This window comes from Rutidosis leptorrhynchoides, chromosome 4, assembly GCF_046630445.1.
Source record: "Rutidosis leptorrhynchoides isolate AG116_Rl617_1_P2 chromosome 4, CSIRO_AGI_Rlap_v1, whole genome shotgun sequence".
Lineage (NCBI taxonomy): Eukaryota > Viridiplantae > Streptophyta > Magnoliopsida > Asterales > Asteraceae > Rutidosis > Rutidosis leptorrhynchoides.
Genome location: NC_092336.1, coordinates 594,658,974 through 594,683,020, shown reverse-complemented (window position 1 = coordinate 594,683,020; position 24,047 = coordinate 594,658,974). Strand labels below are relative to the sequence as shown.

At 33.8% G+C, this 24,047-nt stretch overlaps 1 protein-coding gene across 1 annotated transcript; it reads left to right on the top strand.

The window, feature by feature from the left end:
* Positions 1-21,062: 21,062 nt before the first annotated feature.
* LOC139845637 (protein IQ-domain 26-like) lies at positions 21,063-23,503 on the top strand. Its single transcript, XM_071835900.1, has 3 exons — positions 21,063-21,446; positions 22,214-22,417; positions 22,904-23,503. Exons 1-3 carry the CDS (start codon positions 21,066-21,068, stop codon positions 23,501-23,503), a joined length of 1,185 nt encoding a protein of 394 aa, XP_071692001.1. The 5' UTR covers positions 21,063-21,065.
* The last annotated feature ends 544 nt before the right edge of the window (positions 23,504-24,047 follow it).

The window sequence follows — 24,047 nt, the reverse complement described above, 5'->3', positions numbered from 1 at the left end:
GCCCGAACCAGGAGAACACGAATGGACAAGGCCGCGGAAGAGTTTTCAATATTAATGCGGCAGAGTCACAGGAAGACCCGGAGCTTGTTACGGGTACGTTTCTTATTGATAATAAATCTGCTTACGTTTTATTTGATTCGGGTGCGGATAGAAGCTATATGAGTAGAGATTTTTGTGCTAAATTAAGTTGTCCATTGACGCCTTTGGATAGTAAATTTTTACTCGAATTAGCAAATGGTAAATTAATTTCAGCAGATAATATATGTCGGAATCGAGAAATTAAACTGGTTAGCGAAACATTTAAGATTGATTTGATACCAGTAGAGTTAGGGAGTTTTGATGTGAAATCGGTATGGACTGGTTGAAAGAAGTGAAAGCAGAGATCGTCTGTTACAAAAATGCAATTCGCATTATACGAGAAAAAGGAAAACCCTTAATGGTGTACGGAGAAAAGGGCAACACGAAGCTACATCTTATTAGTAATTTGAAGGCACAAAAACTAATAAGAAAAGGTTGCTATGCTGTTCTAGCACAAGTCGAGAAAGTACAAACTGAAGAAAAGAGCATCAATGATGTTCCCATTGCAAAAGAATTTCCCGATGTATTTCCGAAAGAATTACCGGGATTACCCCCACATCGATCCGTTGAATTTCAAATAGATCTTGTACCAGGAGCTGCACCAATAGCTCGTGCTCCTTACAGACTCGCACCCAGCGAGATGAAAGAACTGCAAAGCCAATTACAAGAACTTTTAGAGCGTGGTTTCATTCGACCAAGCACATCACCGTGGGGAGCTCCTGTTTTGTTTGTCAAGAAGAAAGATGGTACATTCAGGTTGTGTATCGACTACCGAGAGTTGAACAAACTTACCATCAAGAACCGCTACCCACTACCGAGAATCGACGACTTATTTGATCAACTACAAGGCTCGTCTGTTTATTCAAAGATTGACTTACGTTCCGGGTACCATCAAATGCGGGTGAAAGAAGATGATATTCCAAAGACTGCTTTCAGAACACGTTACGGTCATTACGAGTTTATGGTTATGCCGTTTGGTTTAACTAATGCACCAGCTGTGTTCATGGACCTTATGAACCGAGTGTGTGGACCATACCTTGACAAGTTTGTCATTATTTTCATTGATGACATACTTATTTACTCAAAGAATGACCAAGAACACGGTGAACATTTGAGAAAGGTGTTAGAAGTATTGAGGAAAGAAGAATTGTACGCTAAGTTTTCAAAGTGTGCATTTTGGTTGGAAGCAGTTCAATTCCTCGGTCACATAGTGAACAAAGAAGGTATTAAGGTGGATCCGGCAAAGATAGAAACTGTTGAAAAGTGAGAAACCCCGAAAACTCCGAAACACATACGCCAGTTTTTAGGACTAGCCGGTTACTACAGAAGGTTCATCCAAGACTTTTCCAGAATAGCAAAACCCTTGACTGCATTAACGCATAAAGGGAAGAAATTTGAATGGAATGATGAACAAGAGAAAGCGTTTCAGTTATTGAAGAAAAAGCTAACTACGGCACCTATATTGTCATTGCCTGAAGGGAATGATGATTTTGTGATTTATTGTGACGCATCAAAGCAAGGTCTCGGTTGTGTATTAATGCAACGAACGAAGGTGATTGCTTATGCGTCTAGACAATTAAAGATTCACGAACAAAATTATACGACGCATGATTTGGAATTAGGCGCGGTTGTTTTTGCATTAAAGACTTGGAGGCACTACTTATATGGGGTCAAAAGTATTATATATACCGACCACAAAAGTCTTCAACACATATTTAATCAGAAACAACTGAATATGAGGCAGCGTAGGTGGATTGAATTATTGAATGATTACGACTTTGAGATTCGTTACCACCCGGGGAAGGCAAATGTGGTAGCCGATGCCTTGAGCAGGAAGGACAGAGAACCCATTCGAGTAAAATCTATGAATATAATGATTCATAATAACCTTACTACTGTGAAGATAAATTTGAGTAGTAATGTTATTATGAATCATTATATTCATAGATTTTACTCGAATGGGTTCTCTGTCCTTCCTGCTCAAGGCATCGGCTACCACATTTGCCTTCCCCGGGTGGTAACGAATCTCAAAGTCGTAATCATTCAATAATTCAATCCACCTACGCTGCCTCATATTCAGTTGTTTCTGATTAAATATGTGTTGAAGACTTTTGTGGTTGGTATATATAATACTTTTGACCCCATATAAGTAGTGCCTCCAAGTCTTTAATGCAAAAACAACCGCGCCTAATTCCAAATCATGCGTCGTATAATTTTGTTCGTGAATCTTCAATTGTCTAGACGCATAAGCAATCACCTTCGTTCGTTGCATTAATACACAACCGAGACCTTGCTTTGATGCATCACAATAAATCACAAAATCATCATTCCCTTCAGGCAATGACAATATAGGTGCCGTAGTTAGCTTTTTCTTCAATAACTGAAACGCTTTCTCTTGTTCATCATTCCATTCAAATTTCTTCCCTTTATGCGTTAATGCAGTCAAGGGTTTTGCTATTCTGGAAAAGTCTTGGATGAACCTTCTGTAGTAACCAGCTAGTCCTAAAAACTGGCGTATGTGTTTCGGAGTTTTCGGAGTTTCCCACTTTTCAACAGTTTCTATCTTTGCCGGATCCACCTTAATACCTTCTTTGTTCACTATGTGACCGAGGAATTGAACTTCTTCCAACCAAAATGCACACTTTGAAAACTTAGCGTACAATTCTTCCTTCCTCAATACTTCTAACACCTTTCTCAAATGTTCACCATGTTCTTGGTCATTCTTTGAGTAAATAAGTATGTCATCAATGAAAACAATGACAAACTTGTCAAGGTATGGTCCATACACTCGGTTCATAAGGTCCATGAACACAGCTGGTGCATTAGTTAAACCAAACGGCATGACCATAAACTCGTAATGACCGTAACGTGTTCTGAAAGCAGTCTTTGGAATATCATCTTCTTTCACCCGCATTTGATGATACCCGGAACGTAAGTCAATCTTTGAATAAACAGACGAGCCTTGTAGTTGATCAAATAAGTCGTCGATTCTCGGTAGTGGGTAGCGGTTCTTGATGGTAAGTTTGTTCAACTCTCGGTAGTCGATACACAACCTGAATGTACCATCTTTCTTCTTGACAAACAAAACAGGAGCTCCCCACGGTGATGTGCTTGGTCGAATGAAACCACGCTCTAAAAGTTCTTGTAATTGGCTTTGCAGTTCTTTCATCTCGCTGGGTGCGAGTCTGTAAGGAGCACGAGCTATTGGTGCAGCTCCTGGTACAAGATCTATTTGAAATTCAACGGATCGATGTGGGGGTAATCCCGGTAATTCTTTCGGAAATACATCGGGAAATTCTTTTGCAATGGGAACATCATTGATGCTCTTTTCTTCAGTTTGTACTTTCTCGACGTGTGCTAGAACAGCATAGCAACCTTTTCTTATTAGTTTTTATGCCTTCAAATTACTAATAAGATGTAGCTTCGTGTTGCCCTTTTCTCCGTACACCATTAAGGGTTTTCCTTTTTCTCGTATAATGCGAATTGCATTTTTGTAACAAACGATCTCCGCTTTCACTTCTTTCAACCAGTCCATACCGATTATCACATCAAAACTCCCTAACTCTACTGGTATCAAATCAATCTTAAATGTTTCGCTAACCAGTTTAATTTCTCGATTCCGACATATATTATCTGCTGAAATTAATTTACCATTTGCTAATTCGAGTAAAAATTTATTATCCAAAGGCGTCAATGGACAACTTAATTTAGCACAAAAATCTCTACTCATATAGCTTCTATCCGCACCCGAATCAAATAAAACGTAAGCAGATTTATTGTCAATAAGAAACGTACCCGTAACAAGCTCCGGGTCTTCCTGTGCCTCTACCGCATTAATATTGAAAACTCTTCCACGGCCTTGTCCATTCGTGTTCTCCTGGTTCGGGCAATTTCTAATAATGTGGCCTGGTTTTCCACATTTATAACAAACTACATTGGCATAACTTGCTCCGACACTACTTGCTCCGCCATTACTCGTTCCGACACCATTTGTTCCTTTCGTTCTATTAACCCCTGGTCCGTAGACCTCACACTTCGCCGCACTATGATCATTTCTTTTACACTTGTTGCAAAATTTGGTGCAGAACCCCGAGTGATTCTTTTCACACCTTTGGCATAGCTGCTTCTGATTGTTGTTGTTGTTGCGGTTATTATTGTTGTTGGGATGATTGTTGTAGTTGCTGTTGTTGTTGTTGTTGTTGTTGTTGGGCCGTTTGTTGTAGTTGCGATTGATGTTGCGATTGTTGGGATAATTGTTGCGATTATTGTTGTAATTGCTGTTGTTGTTGTATTGGTGATTCTTATCACCGTTTTCCTCCCACTTTCTTTTGACTTGCTTCACATTGGCCTCTTCAGCAGTCTGTTCTTTAATTCTTTCTTCAATCTGGTTCACTAGTTTGTGAGCCATTCTACATGCCTGTTGTATGGAGGCGGGCTCGTGTGAACTTATATCTTCTTGGATTCTTTCCGGTAATCCTTTCACAAACGCGTCGATCTTCTCTTCCTCATCTTCGAATGCTCCCGGACACAATAGGCACAATTCTGTGAATCGTCTTTCGTACGTGGTAATATCAAATCCTTGGGTTCGTAACCCTCTAAGTTCTGTCTTGAGCTTATTGACCTCGGTTCTGGGACGGTACTTCTCGTTCATCAAGTGCTTGAATGCTGACCACGGTAGTGCGTACGCATCATCTTGTCCCACTTGCTCTAGATAGGTATTCCACCATGTTAACGCAGAACCTGTGAAGGTATGCGTAGCGTACTTCACTTTGTCCTCTTCAGTACACTTACTTATGGCAAACACCGATTTAACCTTCTCGGTCCACCGTTTCAATCCGATCGGTCCTTCAGTTCCATCAAATTCCAAAGGTTTGCAGGCAGTGAATTCTTTGTAGGTGCATCCTACATGATTTCCTGTACTGCTAGATCCAAGGTTATTGTTGGTATGTAGCGCAGCCTGTACTGCGGCTATGTTTGAAGCTAGAAAAGTACGGAATTCCTCTTCATTCATATTCACGGTGTGTCGAGTAGTCGGTGCCATTTCCTTCAAAATAGTTAAATGGAACAAGTTAATCATACAGAATATTAAGAGTAGTTAATAGTATTTTGTAGCATAATATGAACTCATTTATAAAAGCTTTTTCTTCATATTAGCGTTTTATAAGTTTAAATTCGGGTAGTACCTACCCGTTAAGTTCATACTTAGTAGCTAATATACAATTCAACTACTACAATTCTATATGAAAAACTGATTGTAATAATATTTCGCGTTCAAACTTTTATACAATATTTTACAAACTTACAATACCGCTTATTTTACATAAAGCATGAAATATAGCACACAATAACTTTGATACAAGATAGTTGTGAAGACAATTCTAGCTAGTACACAAGTCGTTCGGCAAAGGCAATAAAGACACGTAATTCATACGTCCAGAAACAAGTCATGCATTCTGGTTTTACTAGGACTACTTCCCATCCTTGGTCTTGTGCAACATAACCGTTATGGCCGTTGATAAGACAGCGTGTTGTAACGTCGTCAAAGGGACGAGGGTTACGTAATGTCCAACAGTCCTGTAACAATCTAAAAACCTCATTTCTTACCCCAATTACCGACTCCGTCACTTGTGGAAACGTTTTGTTTAATAGTTGTAGCCCGATGTTCTTGTTCTCACTTTGGTGAGAAGCGAACATTACTAATCCGTAAGCATAACATGCTTCTTTATGTTGCATGTTAGCCGCTTTTTCTAAATCACGAAGTCCAATATTCGGATATATTGAGTCAAAATAATTTCTTAACCCGTTGCGTAAAATAGCATTTGGGTTCCCCGCAATACATGCGTCAAAGTAAACACATCGTAACTTATGGGTTTCCCAATGTGATATCCCCCATCTTTCAAACGAAAGTCTCTTATAAACCAAGACATTCTTGGAACGTTCTTCGAATGTCTTACAAACTGATCTCGCCTTAAATAGTTGTGCCGAAGAATTCTGGCCGACTCTAGACAAGATTTCATCAATCATGTCTCCGGGTATGTCTCTTAAAATATTGGGTTGTCTATCCATTTTGTGTTTTTAAACTGTAAAATAGACAAGAGTTAGTTTCATAAAAAAATACTTATTAATACAAGCAATTTTTACATATATCATAAAGCATAAGAACACTATATTACATATATTACACCACACGAATACAACTATCTTATTCCGACTCGCTCGTTTCTTCTTCTTCAGTTTTGGTTCGTTTTGCCAAGTTTCTAGGGATATATGATGTTCCCCTAATACGAGCCGTCGTTGTCCACATTGGTTTAGAAAAACCTGGTGGTTTAGAGGTTCCCGGGTCATTGTTACAACTTAAGGACTTCGGGGGTTGACGATACATATAAAGTTCATCGGGGTTGGAATTAGATTTCTCTATTTTTATGCCCTTTCCCTTATTATTTTCTTTTGCCTTTTTAAATTCAGTTGGGGTAATTTCTATAACATCATCGGAATTCTCGTCGGAATCCGATTCATCGGAGAATTGGTAATCCTCCCAATATTTTGCTTCCTTGGCGGAAACACCATTGACCATAATTAACTTTGGTCGGTTGGTTGAGGATTTTCTTTTACTTAACCGTTTTATTATTTCCCCCACCGGTTCTATTTCTTCATCCGGTTCCGATTCTTCTTCCGGTTCCGATTCTTCTTCCGGTTCCGACTCTTCTTCCGGTTCCTCTTCGGGAATTTGTGAATCAGTCCACAAATCATTCCAATTTACATTTGACTCTTCATTATTATTAGGTGAGTCAATGGGACTTGTTCTAGAGGTAGACATCTATCACATAATATCAAACACGTTAAGAGATTAATATATCACATAATATTCATATGTTAAAAATATATAGTTTCCAACAAAAATGTTAAGCAATCATTTTTAAAGAAAACACGGTCGAAGTCCAGACTCACTAATGCATCCTAACAAACTCGATAAGATACACTAATGCAAATTTTCTGGTTCTCTAAGACCAACGCTCTGATACCAACTGAAATGTCCCGTTCTTATTGATTAAAAACGTTCCATATTAATTGATTTCGTTGCGAGGTTTTGACCTCTATATGAGACATTTTTCAAAGACTGCATTCATTTTTTAAAACAAACCATAACCTTTATTTCATAAATAAAGGTTTAAAAAGCTTTACGTAGATTATCAAATAATGATAATCTAAAATATCCTGTTTACACACGACCATTACATAATGGTTTACAATACAAATATGTTACATCGAAATCAGTTTCTTGAATGCAGTTTTTACACAATATCATACAAACATGGACTCCAAATCTTGTCCTTATTTTAGTATGCAACAGCGGAAGCTCTTAATATTCACCTGAGAATAAACATGCTTTAAACGTCAACAAAAATGTTGGTGAGTTATAGGTTTAACCTATATATATCAAATCGTAACAATAGACCACAAGATTTCATATTTCAATACACATCCCATACATAGAGATAAAAATCATTCATATGGTGAACACCTGGTAACCGACAATAACAAGATGCATATATAAGAATATCCCCATCATTCCGGGACACCCTTCGGATATGATATAAATTTCGAAGTACTAAAGCATCCGGTACTTTGGATGGGGTTTGTTAGGCCCAATAGATCTATCTTTAGGATTCGCGTCAATTAGGGTGTCTGTTCCCTAATTCTTAGATTACCAGACTTAATAAAAAGGGGCATATTCGATTTCGATAATTCAACCATAGAATGTAGTTTCACGTACTTGTGTCTATTTTGTAAATCATTTATAAAACCTGCATGTATTCTCATCCCAAAAATATTAGATTTTAAAAGTGGGACTATAACTCACTTTCACAGATTTACTTCGTCGGGAAGTAAGACTTGGCCACTGTTGATTCACGAACCTATAACAATATATACATATATATTAAAGTATGTTCAAAATATATTTACAACACTTTTAATATATTTTGATGTTTTAAGTTTATTAAGTCAGCTGTCCTCGTTAGTAACCTATAACTAGTTGTCCACAGTTAGATGTACAGAAATAAATCGATAAATATTATCTTGAATCAATCCACGACCCAGTGTATACGTATCTCAGTATTGATCACAACTCAAACTATATATATTTTGGAATCAACCTCAACCCTGTATAGCTAACTCCAACATTCACATATAGAGTGTCTATGGTTGTTCCGAAATATATATAGATGTGTCGACATGATAGGTCGAAACATTGTATACGTGTCTATGGTATCTCAAGATTACATAATATACAATACAAGTTGATCAAGTTATGGTTGGAATAGATTTGTTACCAATTTTCACGTAGCTAAAATGAGAAAAATTATCCAATCTTGTTTTACCCATAACTTCTTCATTTTAAATCCGTTTTGAGTGAATCAAATTGCTATGGTTTCATATTGAACTCTATTTTATGAATCTAAACAGAAAAAGTATAGGTTTATAGTCAGAAAAATAAGTTACAAGTCGTTTTTGTAAAGGTAGTCATTTCAGTCGAAAGAACGACGTCTAGATGACCATTTTAGAAAACATACTTCCACTTTGAGTTTAACCATAATTTTTGGATATAGTTTCATGTTCATAATAAAAATCATTTTCTCAGAATAACAACTTTTAAATCAAAGTTTATCATAGTTTTTAATTAACTAACCCAAAACAGCCCGCGGTGTTACTACGACGGCGTAAATCCGGTTTTACGGTGTTTTTCGTGTTTCCAGGTTTTAAATCATTAAGTTAGCATATCATATAGATATAGAACATGTGTTTAGTTGATTTTAAAAGTCAAGTTAGAAGGATTAACTTTTGTTTGCGAACAAGTTTAGAATTAACTAAACTATGTTCTAGTGATTACAAGTTTAAACCTTCGAATAAGATAGCTTTATATGTATGAATCGAATGATGTTATGAACATCATTACTACCTTAATTTCCTTGGATAAACCTACTGGAAAAGAGAAAAATGGATCTAGCTTCAATGGATCCTTGGATGGCTCGAAGTTCTTGAAGCAGAATCATGACACGAAAACAAGTTCAAGTAAGATCATCACTTGAAATAAGATTGTTATAGTTATAGAAATTGAACCAAAGTTTGAATAAGATTATTACCTTGTATTAGAATGATAACCTACTGTAAGAAACAAAGATTTCTTGAGGTTGGATGATCACCTTACAAGATTGGAAGTGAGCTAGCAAACTTGAAAGTATTCTTGATTTTATGAAACTAGAACTTTTGGAATTTATGAAGAACACTTAGAACTTGAAGATAGAACTTGAGAGAGATCAATTAGATGAAGAAAATTGAAGAATGAAAGTGTTTGTAGGTGTTTTTGGTCGTTGGTGTATGGATTAGATATAAAGGATATGTAATTTTGTTTTCATGTAAATAAGTCATGAATGATTACTCATATTTTTGTAATTTTATGAGATATTTCATGCTAGTTGCCAAATGATGGTTCCCACATGTGTTAGGTGACTCACATGGGCTGCTAAGAGCTGATCATTGGAGTGTATATACCAATAGTACATACATCTAAAAGCTGTGTATTGTACGAGTACGAATACGGGTGCATACGAGTAGAATTGTTAATGAAACTGAACGAGGATGTAATTGTAAGCATTTTTGTTAAGTAGAAGTATTTTGATAAGTGTATTGAAGTCTTTCAAAAGTGTATAAATACATATTAAAACACTACATGTATATACATTTTAACTGAGTCGTTAACTCATCGTTAGTCGTTACATGTAAGTGTTGTTTTGAAACCTTTAGGTTAACGATCTTGTTAAATGTTGTTAACCCAATGTTTATAATATCAAATGAGATTTGAAATTATTATATTATCATGATATTATCATGTATGAATATCTCTTAATATGATATATATACATTAAATGTCTTTACAACGATAATCGTTACATATATGTCTCGTTTAAAAATCATTAAGTTAGTAGTCTTGTTTTTTACATATGTAGTTCATTGTTAATATACTTTATGATATGTTTTCTTATCATAGTATCATGTTAACTATATATATATATCCATATATATGTCATCATATAGTTTTTACAAGTTTTAACGTTCGTGAATCACCGATCAACTTGGGTGGTCAATTGTCTATATGAAACATATTTCAATTAATCAAGTCTTAACAAGTTTGATTGCTTAACATGTTGGAAACATTTAATCATGTAAATATCAATCTCAATTAATATATATAAACATGGAAAAGTTCGGGTCACTACACTGTAAAGGTATGCATAGCGTACTTCACTTTGTCCTCTTCAGTACACTTACTTATGGCAAACACCGATTCGACCTTCTCGGTCCACCGTTTCAATCCGATCGGTCCTTCGGTTCCATCAAATTCCAAAGGTTTGCAGGCAGTGAATTCTTTGTAGGTGCATCCTACACGATTTCCTGTACTGCTAGATCCAAGGTTATTGTTGGTATGTAACGCAGCCTGTACTGCGGCTATGTTTGAAGCTAGAAAAGTACGGAATTCCTCTTCATTCATATTCACGGTGTGTCGAGTAGTCGGTGCCATTTCCTTCAAAATAGTCAAATGGAACAAGTTAATCATACAGAATATTAAGAGTAGTTAATAGTATTTCGTACCATAATATGAACTCATTTATAAAAGCTTTTTCTTCATATTAGCGTTTTATAAGTTTAAATTCGGGTAGTACCTACCCGTTAAGTTCATAATTAGTAGCTAATATACAATTCAACTACTACAATTCTATATGAAAAACTGATTATAATAATATTTCGCGTTCAAACTTTTACACAATATTTTACAAACTTACAATACCACTTATTTTACATATAGCATGAAATATAGCACAGAATAAATTTGATACAAGATGGTTGTGAAGATAATTCTAGCTAGTACACAAGTCGTTCAGCAAAGGCAATAAAGACACGTAATTCATACTTCCAGAAACAAGTCATGCATTCTGGTTTTACTAGGATTACTTCCCATCCTTGGTCTTGTGGAACATAACCGTTATGGCCGTTGATAAGACATCGTGTTGTAACGTCGTCAAAGGGACGAGGGTTACGTAATGTCCAACAGTCCCGTAACAATCTAAAAACCTCATTTCTTACCCCAATTACCGACTCCGTCACTTGTGGGAACGTTTTGTTTAATAGTTGTAGCCCGATGTTCTTGTACTCACTTTGGTGAGAAGCGAACATTAATAATCCGTAAGCATAACATGCTTCTTTATGTTGCATGTTAGCCGCTTTTTCTAAATCATGAAGTCCAATATTCGGATATATTGAATCAAAATAATTTCTTAACCCATTGCGTAAAATAGCATTTGGGTTCCCCGCAATATATGCGTCAAAGTAAACACATCGTAACTTATGGATTTCCCAATGTGATATCCCCCATCTTTCGAACGAAATCCTTTTAAAAACCAAGGCATTCTTGGAACGTTCTTCGAATGTCTTACAAACTGATCTCGCCTTAAATAGTTGTGCCGAAAAATTCTGACCGACTCTAGACAAGATTTCATCAATCATGTCTCCGGATAGGTCTCTTAAAATATTGGGTTGTCTATCCATTTTGTGTTTTTATACTGTAAAATAGACAAGAGTTAGATTCATAAAAAAAATACTTATTAATACAAGCAATTTTTACATATATCATAAAGCATAAGCACACTATATTACATATATTACACCACACGAATACAACTATCTTATTCCGACTCGCTTGTTTCTTCTTCTTCGGTTTTGGTTCGTTTTGCCAAGTTTCTAGGGATATATGATGTTCCCCTAATACGAGCCATCGTTTTCCACATTGGTTTAGAAAAACCTGGTGGTTTAGAGGTTCCCGGGTCATTGCTACAACTTAAGGACTTCGGGGGTTGACGATACATATAAAGTTCATCGGGATTGGAATTAGATTTCTCTATTTTTATGCCCTTTCTCTTATTATTTTTTTTTGCCTTTTTAAATTCAGTTGGGGTAATTTCTATAACATCATCGGAATTCTCGTCGGAATCCGATTCATCGAAGAATTGGTAATCCTCCCAATATTTTGCTTCCTTGGCGGAAACACCATTGACCATAATTAACCTTGGTCAGTTGGTTGAGGATTTTCTTTTACTTAACCGTTTTATTATTTCCCCCACCGGTTCTATTTCTTCATCCGGTTCCGAATCTTCTTCCGGTTCCGATTCTTCTTCCGGTTCCGACTCTTCTTCCGGTTCCTCTTCGGGAACTTGTGAATCAGTCCACGAATCATTCCAATTTACATTTGACTCTTCATTATTATTAGGTGAGTCAATGAGACTTGTTCTAGAGGTAGACATCTATCACATAATATCAAACACGTTAAGAGATTAATATATCACATAATATTCACATGTTAAAAATATATAGTTTCCAACAAAATTTGTTAAGCAATCAGTTTTCAAGTAAACACGGTCGAAGTCCAGACTCACTAATGCATCCTAACAAACTCGATAAGATACACTAATGCAAAATTCTGGTTCTCTAAGACCAACGCTCGGATACCAACTGAAATGTCCCGTTCTTATTGATAAAAAACGTTCCATATTAATTGATTTCGTTGCGAGGTTTTGACCTCTATATGAGACGTTTTTCAAAGACTGCATTCATTTTAAAACAAACCATAACCTTTATTTCATCAATAAAGGTTTAAAAAGCTTTACGTAGATTATCAAATAATGATAATCTAAAATATCCTGTTTACACACGACCATTACATAATGGTTTACAATACAAATATGTTACAACAAAATAAGTTTCTTGAATGCAGTTTTTACACAATATCATACAAGCATGGACTCCAAATCTCGTCCTTATTTAAGTATGCGACAGCGGAAGCTCTTAATAATCACCTGAGAATAAACATGCTTAAAACGTCAACAAAAATGTTGGTGAGTTATAGGTTTAACCTATATATATCAAATCATAATAATAGACCACAAGATTTCATATTTCAATACACATCCCATACATAGAGATAAAAATCATTCATATGGTGAACACCTGGTAACCGACATTAACAAGATGCATATATAAGAATATCCCCATCATTCCGGGACACCCTTCGGATATGATATAAATTTCGAAGTACTAAAGCATCCGGTACTTTGGATGGGGTTTGTTAGGCCCAATAGATCTATCTTTAGGATTCGCGTCAATTAGGGTGTCTGTTCCCTAATTCTTAGATTACCAGACTTAATAAAAAGGGGCATATTCGATTTCGATAATTCAACCATAGAATGTAGTTTCACGTACTTGTGTCTATTTTGTAAATCATTTATAAAACCTGCATGTATTCTCATCCCAAAAATATTAGATTTTAAAAGTGGGACTATAACTCACTTTCACAGATTTTTACTTCATCGGGAAGTAAGACTTGGCCACTGGTTAATTCACGAACCTATAACAATATATACATATATATATCAAAGTATGTTCAAAATATATTTACAACACTTTTAATATATTTTGATGTTTTAAGTTTATTAAGTCAGCTGTCCTCGTTAGTAACCTACAACTAGTTGTCCACAGTTAGATGTATAGAAATAAATCGATAAATATTATCTTGAATCAATCCACGACCCAGTGTATACGTATCTCAGTATTGATCACAACTCAAACTATATATATTTTGGAATCAACCTCAACCCTGTATAGCTAACTCCAACATTCACATATAGAGTGTCTATGGTTGTTCCGAAATATATATAGATGTGTCGACATGATAGGTCGAAACATTGTGTACGTGTCTATGGTATCTCAAGATTACATAATATACAATACAAGTTGATTAAGTTATGGTTGGAATAGATTTGTTACCAATTTTCACGTAGCTAAAATGAGAAAAATTATCCAATCTTGTTTTACCCATAACTTCTTCATTTTAAATCCGTTTTGAGTGAATCAAATTGCTATGGTTTCATATTGAACACTATTTTATGAATCTAAACAGAAAAAGTATAGGTTTATAGTCGGAAAAATAAGTTACAAGTCGTTTTTGTAAAGGTAGTCATTTCAGTCGAAAGAACGACGTCTAGATGACCATTTTAGAAAACATACTTCCACTTTGAGTTTAACCATAATTTTTGGATATAGTTTCATGTTCATAATAAAAATAATTTTCTCAGAATAACAACTTTTAAATCAAAGTTTATCATAGTTTTTAATTAACTAACCCAAAACAGCTCGCGGTGTTACTACGACGGCGTAAATCCGGTTTTACGGTGTTTTTCGTGTTTCCAGGTTTTAAATCATTAAGTTAGCATATCATATAGATATAGAACATGTGTTTAGTTGATTTTAAAAGTCAAGTTAGAAGGATTAACTTTTGTTTGCGAACAAGTTTAGAATTAACTAAACTATGTTCTAGTGATTACAGGTTTAAACCTTCGAATAAGATAGCTTTATATGTATGAATCGAATGATGTTATGAACATCATTACTACCTTAAGTTCCTTGGATAAACCTACTGGAAAATAGAAAAATGGATCTAGCTTCAACGGATCCTTGGATGGCTCGAAGTTCTTGAAGCAGAATCATGACACGAAAACAAGTTCAAGTAAGATCATCACTTGAAATAAGATTGTTATAGTTATAGAAATTGAACCAAAGTTTGATTATGATTATTACCTTGTATTAGAATGATAACCTACTGTAAGAAACAAAGATTTCTTGAGGTTGGATGATCACCTTACAAGATTGGAAGTGAGCTAGCAAACTTGAAAGTATTCTTGATTTTATGTAACTAGAACTTGTAGAATATATGAAGAACACTTAGAACTTGAAGATAGAACTTGAGAGAGATCAATTAGATGAATAAAATTGAAGAATGAAAATGTTTGTAGGTGTTTTTGGTCGTTGGTGTATGGATTAGATATAAAGGATATGTAATTTTGTTTTCATGTAAATAAGTCATGAATGATTACTCATATTTTTGTAATTTTATGAGATATTTCATGCTAGTTGCCAAATGATGGTTCCAACATGTGTTAGGTGACTCACATGGGCTACTAAGAGCTGATCATTGGAGTGTATATACCAATAGTACATACATCTAAAAGCTGTGTATTGTACGAGTACGAATACGGGTGCATACGAGTAGAATTGTTGATGAAACTGAACGAGGATGTAATTGTAAGCATTTTTGTTAAGTAGAAGTATTTTGATAAGTGTATTGAAGTCTTTCAAAAGTGTATAAATACATATTAAAACACTACATGTATACACATTTTAACTGAGTCGTTAAGTCATCGTTAGTCTTTACATGTAAGTGTTGTTTTGAAACCTTTAGGTTAACGATCTTGTTAAATGTTGTTAACCCAATGTTTATAATATCAAATGAGATTTTAAATTATTATATTATCATGATATTATCATGTATGAATATCTCTTAATATGATATATATACATTAAATGTCTTTACAACGATAATCGTTACATATATGTCTCGTTTAAAAATCATTAAGTTAGTAGTCTTGTTTTTACATATGTAGTTCATTGTTAATATACTTAATGATATGTTTACTTATCATAGTATCATGTTAACTATATATATATATCCATATATATGTCATCATATAGTTTTTACACGTTTTAACGTTCGTGAATCACCGGTCAACTTGGGTTGTCAATTGTCTATATGAAACATATTTCAATTAATCAAGTCTTAACAAGTTTGATTGCTTAACATGTTGGAAACATTTAATCATGTAAATATCAATCTCAATTAATATATATAAACATGGAAAAGTTCGGGTCACTACATTGTTCGATTTGGTAAACGAGGGAAATTAAATCTAAGGTATATTGGACCATTCAAGATTATTGATCGTGTCGGACCAGTAGCTTACCGACTTGAGTTACCTCAACAACTCGCGGCTGTACATAACACTTTTCACGTCTCGAATTTGAAGAAATGTTTTGCTAAAGAAGATCTCACTATTCCGTTAGACGAAATCCAAATCAACGAAAAACTTCAATTCATTGAAGAACCCGTCGAAATAATGGATCGTGAGGTTAAAAGACTTAAGCAAAATAAGATACCAATTGTTAAGGTTCGATGGAATGCTCGTAGAGGACCCGAGTTCACCTGGGAATGAGAAGATCAGATGAAGAAGAAATACCCGCACCTATTTCCGGAAGATACGTCAACACCTCCAACTGCTTAAAATTTCGGGACAAAATTTATTTAACGGGTAGGTACTGTAGTGACCCGAACTTTTCCATGTTTATATATATTAAATGAAATTGATATTTACATGATTAAGTGTTTCCAACATGTTAAGCAATCAAACTTGTTAAGACTTGATTAATTGAAATAGGTTTTATATAGACAATTGACCACCCAAGTTGACCGACGATTCACGAACGTTAGAACTTGTAAAAACTATATGATGACATACATATGGATATATATATATATATATATATATATATATATATATATATATATATATATATATATATATATATATATATATATATATATATATATATATATATATATATATATATATATATATATATATATAGTTATCATGATATTATGATAAGTATGTACCTCATTAAGTAGTTTAACAATGAGTTATATACATAAAAATGAGACTGTTGAATTAAGAAACTTGAAAACGATATATATATATAATGATTATCGTTATAACAACGTCTTACTAATTACATATGAATCATTTTAAGATATTAATACACTATATATAAACATGTTAAATGATAAGTAAACATATCATTAAGTATAATAACAATGAACTACATATGTGAAAACAAGACTACTAACTTAAGGATTTCAAAACGAGACATATATGTAACGATTATCGTTGTAACGAAATTTAACTGTATATATATCATATTAAGATATATTAATACATCATTATATCATGATAATGTAATAATTTAACATCTCATTAGATATAATAAACAATGTGTTAACAACATTTAACAAGATCATTAACTTAAAGGTTTCAAAACAACATTTACATGTAACGACTAAAGATGACTTAACGACTCAGTTAAAATGTATATACATGTAGTGTTTTAATATGTATTCATACACTTTTGAAAGACTTCAAGACACTTATCCAAGTACTTCTACTTAACAAAAATGCTTACAATTACATCCTCATTCATTTTCATCAACAATTCTACTCGTATGCACTCGTATTTGTACTTGTACAATACACAGCTTCTAAATGTATTTACTATTGGTATATACACTCCAATAATCAGCTCTTAGCAGCCCATGTGAGTCACCTAACCATGTGGGAACCATCATTTAATATCTAGCATGACTTATGAGCAAGGAAACAAAAACAAGAACTCCTTTTAACCCCACTCACCTTCACCACTCACCACCTACTCCATTTCACTTCCAAATTTCTTCCCAATTCTCTCTCAAAACACACACACTCTTCCATGAATGCCTAAGTTACTATTTTTCCAGCAAAAATCATCAAATACAAGCTTTGGTTATTACCTATAATCATCATAAAAATAATTACTCAAGAACACATCAAGAACACTTCCAAGTTTACTTCCAAGTTTCCTAATCCATTCCAAGCAATCATCTAAGATCAAGAAACCTTTGTTATTTATAGTAGGTTATCTTTCTAAATCAAGGTAATATTCATATTCAAGCTTTGATTCAATTTCTATAACTATTACTATCTTAATTCGAGTAATAATCTTACTTGAACTTGTTTTTGTGTCATGATTCTATTTCAAGAACTTCTAAGCTATCAAAGATCCTTTGAAGCTCAAGTTATTTTTTCATCATTTCCAGTAGGTTTATCCACAAAACCTGAGGTAGTAATGATGTTCATAACATCATTCGATTCATATATATAAAACTACCTTATTCGAAGGTTTAAACTTGTAATCAATAGAACATAGTTTAGTTAATTCTAAACTGGTTCGCAAACAAAAGTTAATCCTTCTAACTTGACTTTTAAAATCAACTAAACACATGTTCTATATCTATATGATATGCTAACTTAATGATTTAAAACCTGAAAACACGAAAAACACCGTAAAACCGGATATACGCCGTCGTAGTAACACCGCGGGCTGTTTTGGGTTAGTTAATTAAAAACTATGAGAAACTTTGATTTAAAAGTTGTTCTTCTGGAAAAATTATTTTTATTATGAACATAAAACTATATCCAAAAATCATGGTTAAACTCAAAGTGGAAGTATGTTTTCCAAAATGGTCATCTAGACGTCGTTCTTTCGACTGAAATGACTACCTTTACAAAAATAACTTGTAACCTGTATTTCCGACTATAAACTTATACTTTTTATGTTTAGATTCATAAACTTAAGTTCAATATGAAACCATAGCAACTTGAATCACTCAAAACGGATTTAAAACGAAGAAGTTATGGGTAAAACAAGATTGGATATTTTTGCTTGTTGTAACTACGTGAAAATTGGTAACAAATCTATATTAATCATATCCTAGCTAACTCATATTGTATTATACATGTATTCTAATATATTATGCAATCTTGGAATACCATAGACACGTATGCAAATATTTTGACATATCATATCGACCCATGTATATATATTATTTGGAACAACCATAGACACTCTATATGCAGTAATGTTGGAGTTAGCTATACAGGGTTGAGGTTGATTCCAAAAATATATATACTTTGAGTTGTGATCTAGCCTGAGACGTGTATACACTGGGTCGTGGATTGATTCAAGATAATATATATCGATTTATTTCTGTACATCTAACTGTGGACAACTAGTTGTAGGTTACTAACGAGGACAGCTGACTTAATAAATTTAAAACAGTAAAACGTATTAAAAATGTTGTAAATATATTTTCAACATACTTTGATATATATGTACATATTTGTTATAGGTTCGTGAATCGACCAGTGGTCAAGTCTTACTTCTCGACGAAGTAAAAATCTGTGAAAGTGAGTTATAGTCCCACTTTTAAAATCTAATACTTTTGGGATGAGAATACAGGCAGCTTTCTAAATGTTTTACAAAATAGACACAAGTACGCGAAACTACATTCTATGGTTGGATTATTAAACCGAATATTGCCCCTTCAAGTCTAGTAGCCTAAGAATTAGGAAAATGACCCCTAATTGACGCGAATTCTAAAGATAGATCTATGGGCCTAACAAACCCCATTCTAGAATTTGGAATGCTTTAATACTTCGATTTATATGGTGATTGCGATTGTCAATTTATGACATACTTGCGAGTATGCGGGGAATATTCTATATGCATTATGTCAATGTCGGTTACCAGGTGTTCATCATAGAATGATTTTTATACACTTGCGAGTGTAGGATTATTGAATAAATGAAATCTTGTGGTCTATTATATTAATTTGATAATATATAGGTTAAACCTATAACTCACCAACATTTTTGTTGACGTTTAAAGCATGTTTATTCTCAGGTCATTATTAAGAGCTTCCGCTGTTGCATGCTAATATATGGACAAGACTTGGTGTCAGCATACTTGTATAATATTGTTTAAAACTGCATTCGAGATTTACTTTGTTGTAACATATTAATATTGTAAACCAATATGTATTGGCAGTGTGTAAGTGTGATATTTTTAGATTATTATTTCTGATAATCTAGGTGGTGTCCTTTTAACCTTGTCGATAAAATAAAGGTTATGGTTTGTTTTAAAAACGAATGCAGTCTTTTAAAAACGTCTCATATAGAGGTCAAAACCTCGCAACGAAATCAATTAATATGGAACGTTTATAATCAATATGAACAGGACATTTCACATTTATTACAATTGGGTTTACCATGTAAAACATTTCGTTTTCCGCCGCAATTGAATTATTGATTTTATTAAACGTCTCATTTAGAGTCGTTCTCGTTTATATAACTATGTGATGATATTGGAAAAGTCATATTTACCTCCGGCCCTATTTGGGGGTATGACAAGTTGTATCTTTTACAATTAGGCGTATTGAGTCGGACTAAATTTGTTTATGTAATCGTGGTATTATGACTTTTAACAAGTAGTAATTGTATTAGCATCTTTTCATTATTGTAATTTTTTTTATTTTTAGACGTTTTTATTTATTTTATTTTTAGTACTTTTAATAAAATTGTATTCGTTTTATTCTCTACTCGTTTTAAATTTTTAGGATATCATGGGTCGTTGGAAGTGACCTTGTGGGATGTGCTTGATTGTTATCAAAGTATAATGACTATATTTTGTCAAGTATAATGACTAAAAGTTTAATTCCAAGTTCTTTTGCCAAAAAAAAAAAAAAAAAAAAAAATATCATGACTTCTTGTTGGGCTCGGTCAGGATTCTATCTATGCAGAGAAACAAAAGCCTTCAAATTTTCTTTCATTTTACCTTCTTTTTATTTATGTGTTAAAAAGCCCGTCATAAAGAATACCTTTTACCCTCCAAATGCTCATTTTTATCTTTGAAACACGTAAAAATTCATTTTATTTTGGGTTAAAAAACCAAAAGTAGATGTAAGAAGCATCTTCTCCAAAATTAAGACGAACGAGGTTATGTCACTTTCTATTATTTTTACTTTACTATTTTCCGGGTTAGCCTTTTGTCTTATTGTGCATTCTTCACGAGCTTATGTCAGGCAAAAATAAATTATATAATTAGAATAAAATTTCAAAAGTAATAGAATATCTATCTAATCTAACTATATATGTCTCACACCATTATTTGATTCATTTTATATATCTACCATATATAAACATTAGTAAAATATAATTTGAAAAAGTACATCTATCAATCTCTCACACCATATGCTCCTCATATGCTCCATCACTACAAATAAACACTTGTCATTTACAATTTGAACCCCATCAATTTTCCCTCTAATTCAACATAACACACTATCTTTCTCTTTCTAACTAAAGGTTACACTTTTAAGTTTAAGTAAAGAGATAAATATGGGAAAAGCTTCAAGGTGGTTTAAAGGGCTGTTAGGTATGAAAAAGGATAAAGAAAATAAAGAGAAATTGGATAATAAGAATGAGAAAAGGTGGAGCTTTGGTAAGCCCATCAAGGAAACAATAACATCATCTCCAATGGTGACTAATAGTGATCCTACTTGGATGAGGTCTTACATGTCTACATCACAAAAAGAACAAAACAAGCATGCAATTGCTGTTGCGGCGGCCACTGCCGCTGCTGCAGACGCCGCAGTGGCAGCTGCACAAGCTGCCGTGGCTGTTGTACGACTCACCAGCCACGGCAGAGGAACTCTTTTCATTGGTGGTAGACAAAGATGGGCTGCTGTCAAGATTCAAACAGTTTTCAGAGCTCATTTGGTAAGTTGTCTTTTTCATTCAAACTTACTGCATTTTATTTCTCCATGTTATAGTTTTGATCTGTATTGTAGTGTGTGTATTTATGCAATATAGATATATACTTTATGTTATATTGGTTTCCTATTTGGTAGCCCAAGTAGACTATGATTGTAAGTATATTTTATTCTCTTCACTATTTTGATAACATTATTACTATATAACTCATAGAACTCCATGCTCTTTACTGTTACTTCTTTTTGTAATTGTGATTGTTATTGTTAATGTGTGATGGAAGTATAGAATTTTGAATTGTTTTTAATATGAGCAATTTTCCAGACTCATAGATTATGTTCACAGTGCTTTAGCTCTTCCAAATAAAATGGATATTTAATAATATCCATATTATCTTTTTGGGAGGATTAATTTATGTTATTTTGAAACTTGCCTTTACCTAGGTCTTGTATTGTTGACTTTGTTCAATTCCTTATGTTTCTTTTCCCCAACATAGTGCTCTTTCTATATTGAGTTTTGTACATATGTATATGTTTTTCATTTTGTTGTATGTTAACCAAAAAAGTTTACACTTTATGTTTTGACCACAAAATAAATTAAAAAATTTTGTTTGGTCAATCTGGTTAGTTTTAGCTTAATGGCACCATTGCATAGTTATGTGTCACCATTTTGTATTTATGTTAAATGGAAAACATATTTGAGAATTTGGTCAAGTTTTGGTACTTTTGGTTTAATTGCTTGAATGAATTAATGAATTTTAATGTATGTGTTTTTAGGCAAGAAAGGCTCTAAGGGCATTAAAAGGGCTGGTGAAACTACAGGCTCTTGTTAGAGGATTCCTTGTTAGAAAGAGGGCTGCTGCAACTCTATACAGTATGCAGGCTCTCCATAGAGCTCAGACAGCTGTTCGGTCCCAACGGGCTCGTCGCTCATTCAAAGATCATCGTGTTCAACCCGAAATCCGTCACCCAACATCCACTGTAAGATCCTCTGTATGCTACATTGTATCTATTCTGCTTATAAAACTTGTGAATTTCATGCCTAAAGTCAATGCTACATTTTATGTAAACATTTTGAGTCAAATGAGACTAGTGTGTATTTGATAAAACTGAATGATTAGCTGTTGAATGGTTCATAATCTGAATAATTGAGAGGTTTTGAATGAAGTTGCTTCTTAATCACAATAACATGTTTGATAAAAATTTTGAGCAAATAATGTGAATGATGTAAAATTACCTTATTAACCTTCAACATGAACAAAAATTACAATACAATTGTTCATAAAGTGTTTTTGGTATAATTTAAAGAGCATTCAGTATCATCTGTCATTTAGAGGTCAGAAATGAACGCATTGAATGCTGAATCATTCAATTGAAAAGTAAACAAACACATCCTAATAGGCATTAGTCACACATGATAATTTTTAGTTGCTATAGTGCTAAGGTACTAATTGTTGAACACTTCAGGAGAGATTTCATCATGAGACAAGAAGTGAATATCATAGCAAGAGACTTTCAACTTCATATGAATCTACAACAAATTCGTACGACGAAAGTCCAAAAATAGTTGAAATCGACACTTACAAACCGAACGCAAGATCCAGGCGTATTCACACGTGTCTAACAGATTCTAGTGAGGAATCAAATTACCATCACAACATGTCATCTCCTCTACCATCCCCCTATGTAACTGGTATCTCCAAGTGTCATCATATTCAAGATTCCGAATGGGGATTTATTGGTGTGCAGGACTACAGGTTATCAAACACCACTCAAACCACACCTCGTTTTGCTAATTCAAACCGATCTAACGCTCCAGCCACACCTGCGAAAAGTGTATGTGGGGATGCCTTTTTTAGGCTTTATTCGAACCACCATCCAAGCTACATGGCGAACACACAGTCTTTTAATGCGAAGCAGAGGTCTCATAGTGCTCCTAAACAAAGGCCAGAAAATGGGACTAAAAGGAGGTTATCTCTTATTGAAATAATGGCATCAAGAAGCAGTTTCAGTGGTTTAAGGATGCAAAAATCTTGTTCAAAAGCTCAAGAAGATTTGAAGTTGTGATTCCTTTTATTGTTTTTTAGCTTCATCACATTATGTTTGATAAAGAATTAGGTATGTTTGTGTAGTAACTAGTAAGTAACAAGAAGGGCTTGTTTAGTTTTTTTATTTATCTCATACATCAAGTTGTATTGGTGAACAAGCCTTTATTTAACTGATCTAATACATCATCTTGTGCAAACACTTGTGTTCATATGTGTTATAAACCAGTTTCTTATCAAAATAATTAGATTTCAAGATGTTCTGGCAAGATTAAGGAGCTGTTTGATGTAAAAAAAAAAAAAAAAACCATGTAAGCTATATATTACACTATGTATATGATTTAAAATTTTGTAAACTGCAATCACCTGTTTAAACATAGGTAGATAACCAAGATTATATTAAAAAATAAAAATGGCCTCTTGACCGGAGGGGCGCCAATGTGTGCAAATCACCCGGTTACGGGTCTCGTCGCTCAGGGACTCATCACCCAGGAATTTTAGTGAGGACCCAATATGATTGACTGTGAACCCAAAAAAAAAAAAATAATAATAATTAAAAACATTGG

Bases quoted from the DNA above. Each gene is read 5' to 3' on its own strand.
- LOC139845637 (XM_071835900.1), top strand. From the start codon at position 21,066: ATGGGAAAAGCTTCAAGGTGGTTTAAAGGGCTGTTAGGTATGAAAAAG. The intron at 21,447-22,213 runs GTAAGTTGTCTT...ATGTGTTTTTAG, and splicing joins CAGTTTTCAGAGCTCATTTG to GCAAGAAAGGCTCTAAGGGC. The intron at 22,418-22,903 runs GTAAGATCCTCT...TGAACACTTCAG, and splicing joins TCCGTCACCCAACATCCACT to GAGAGATTTCATCATGAGAC.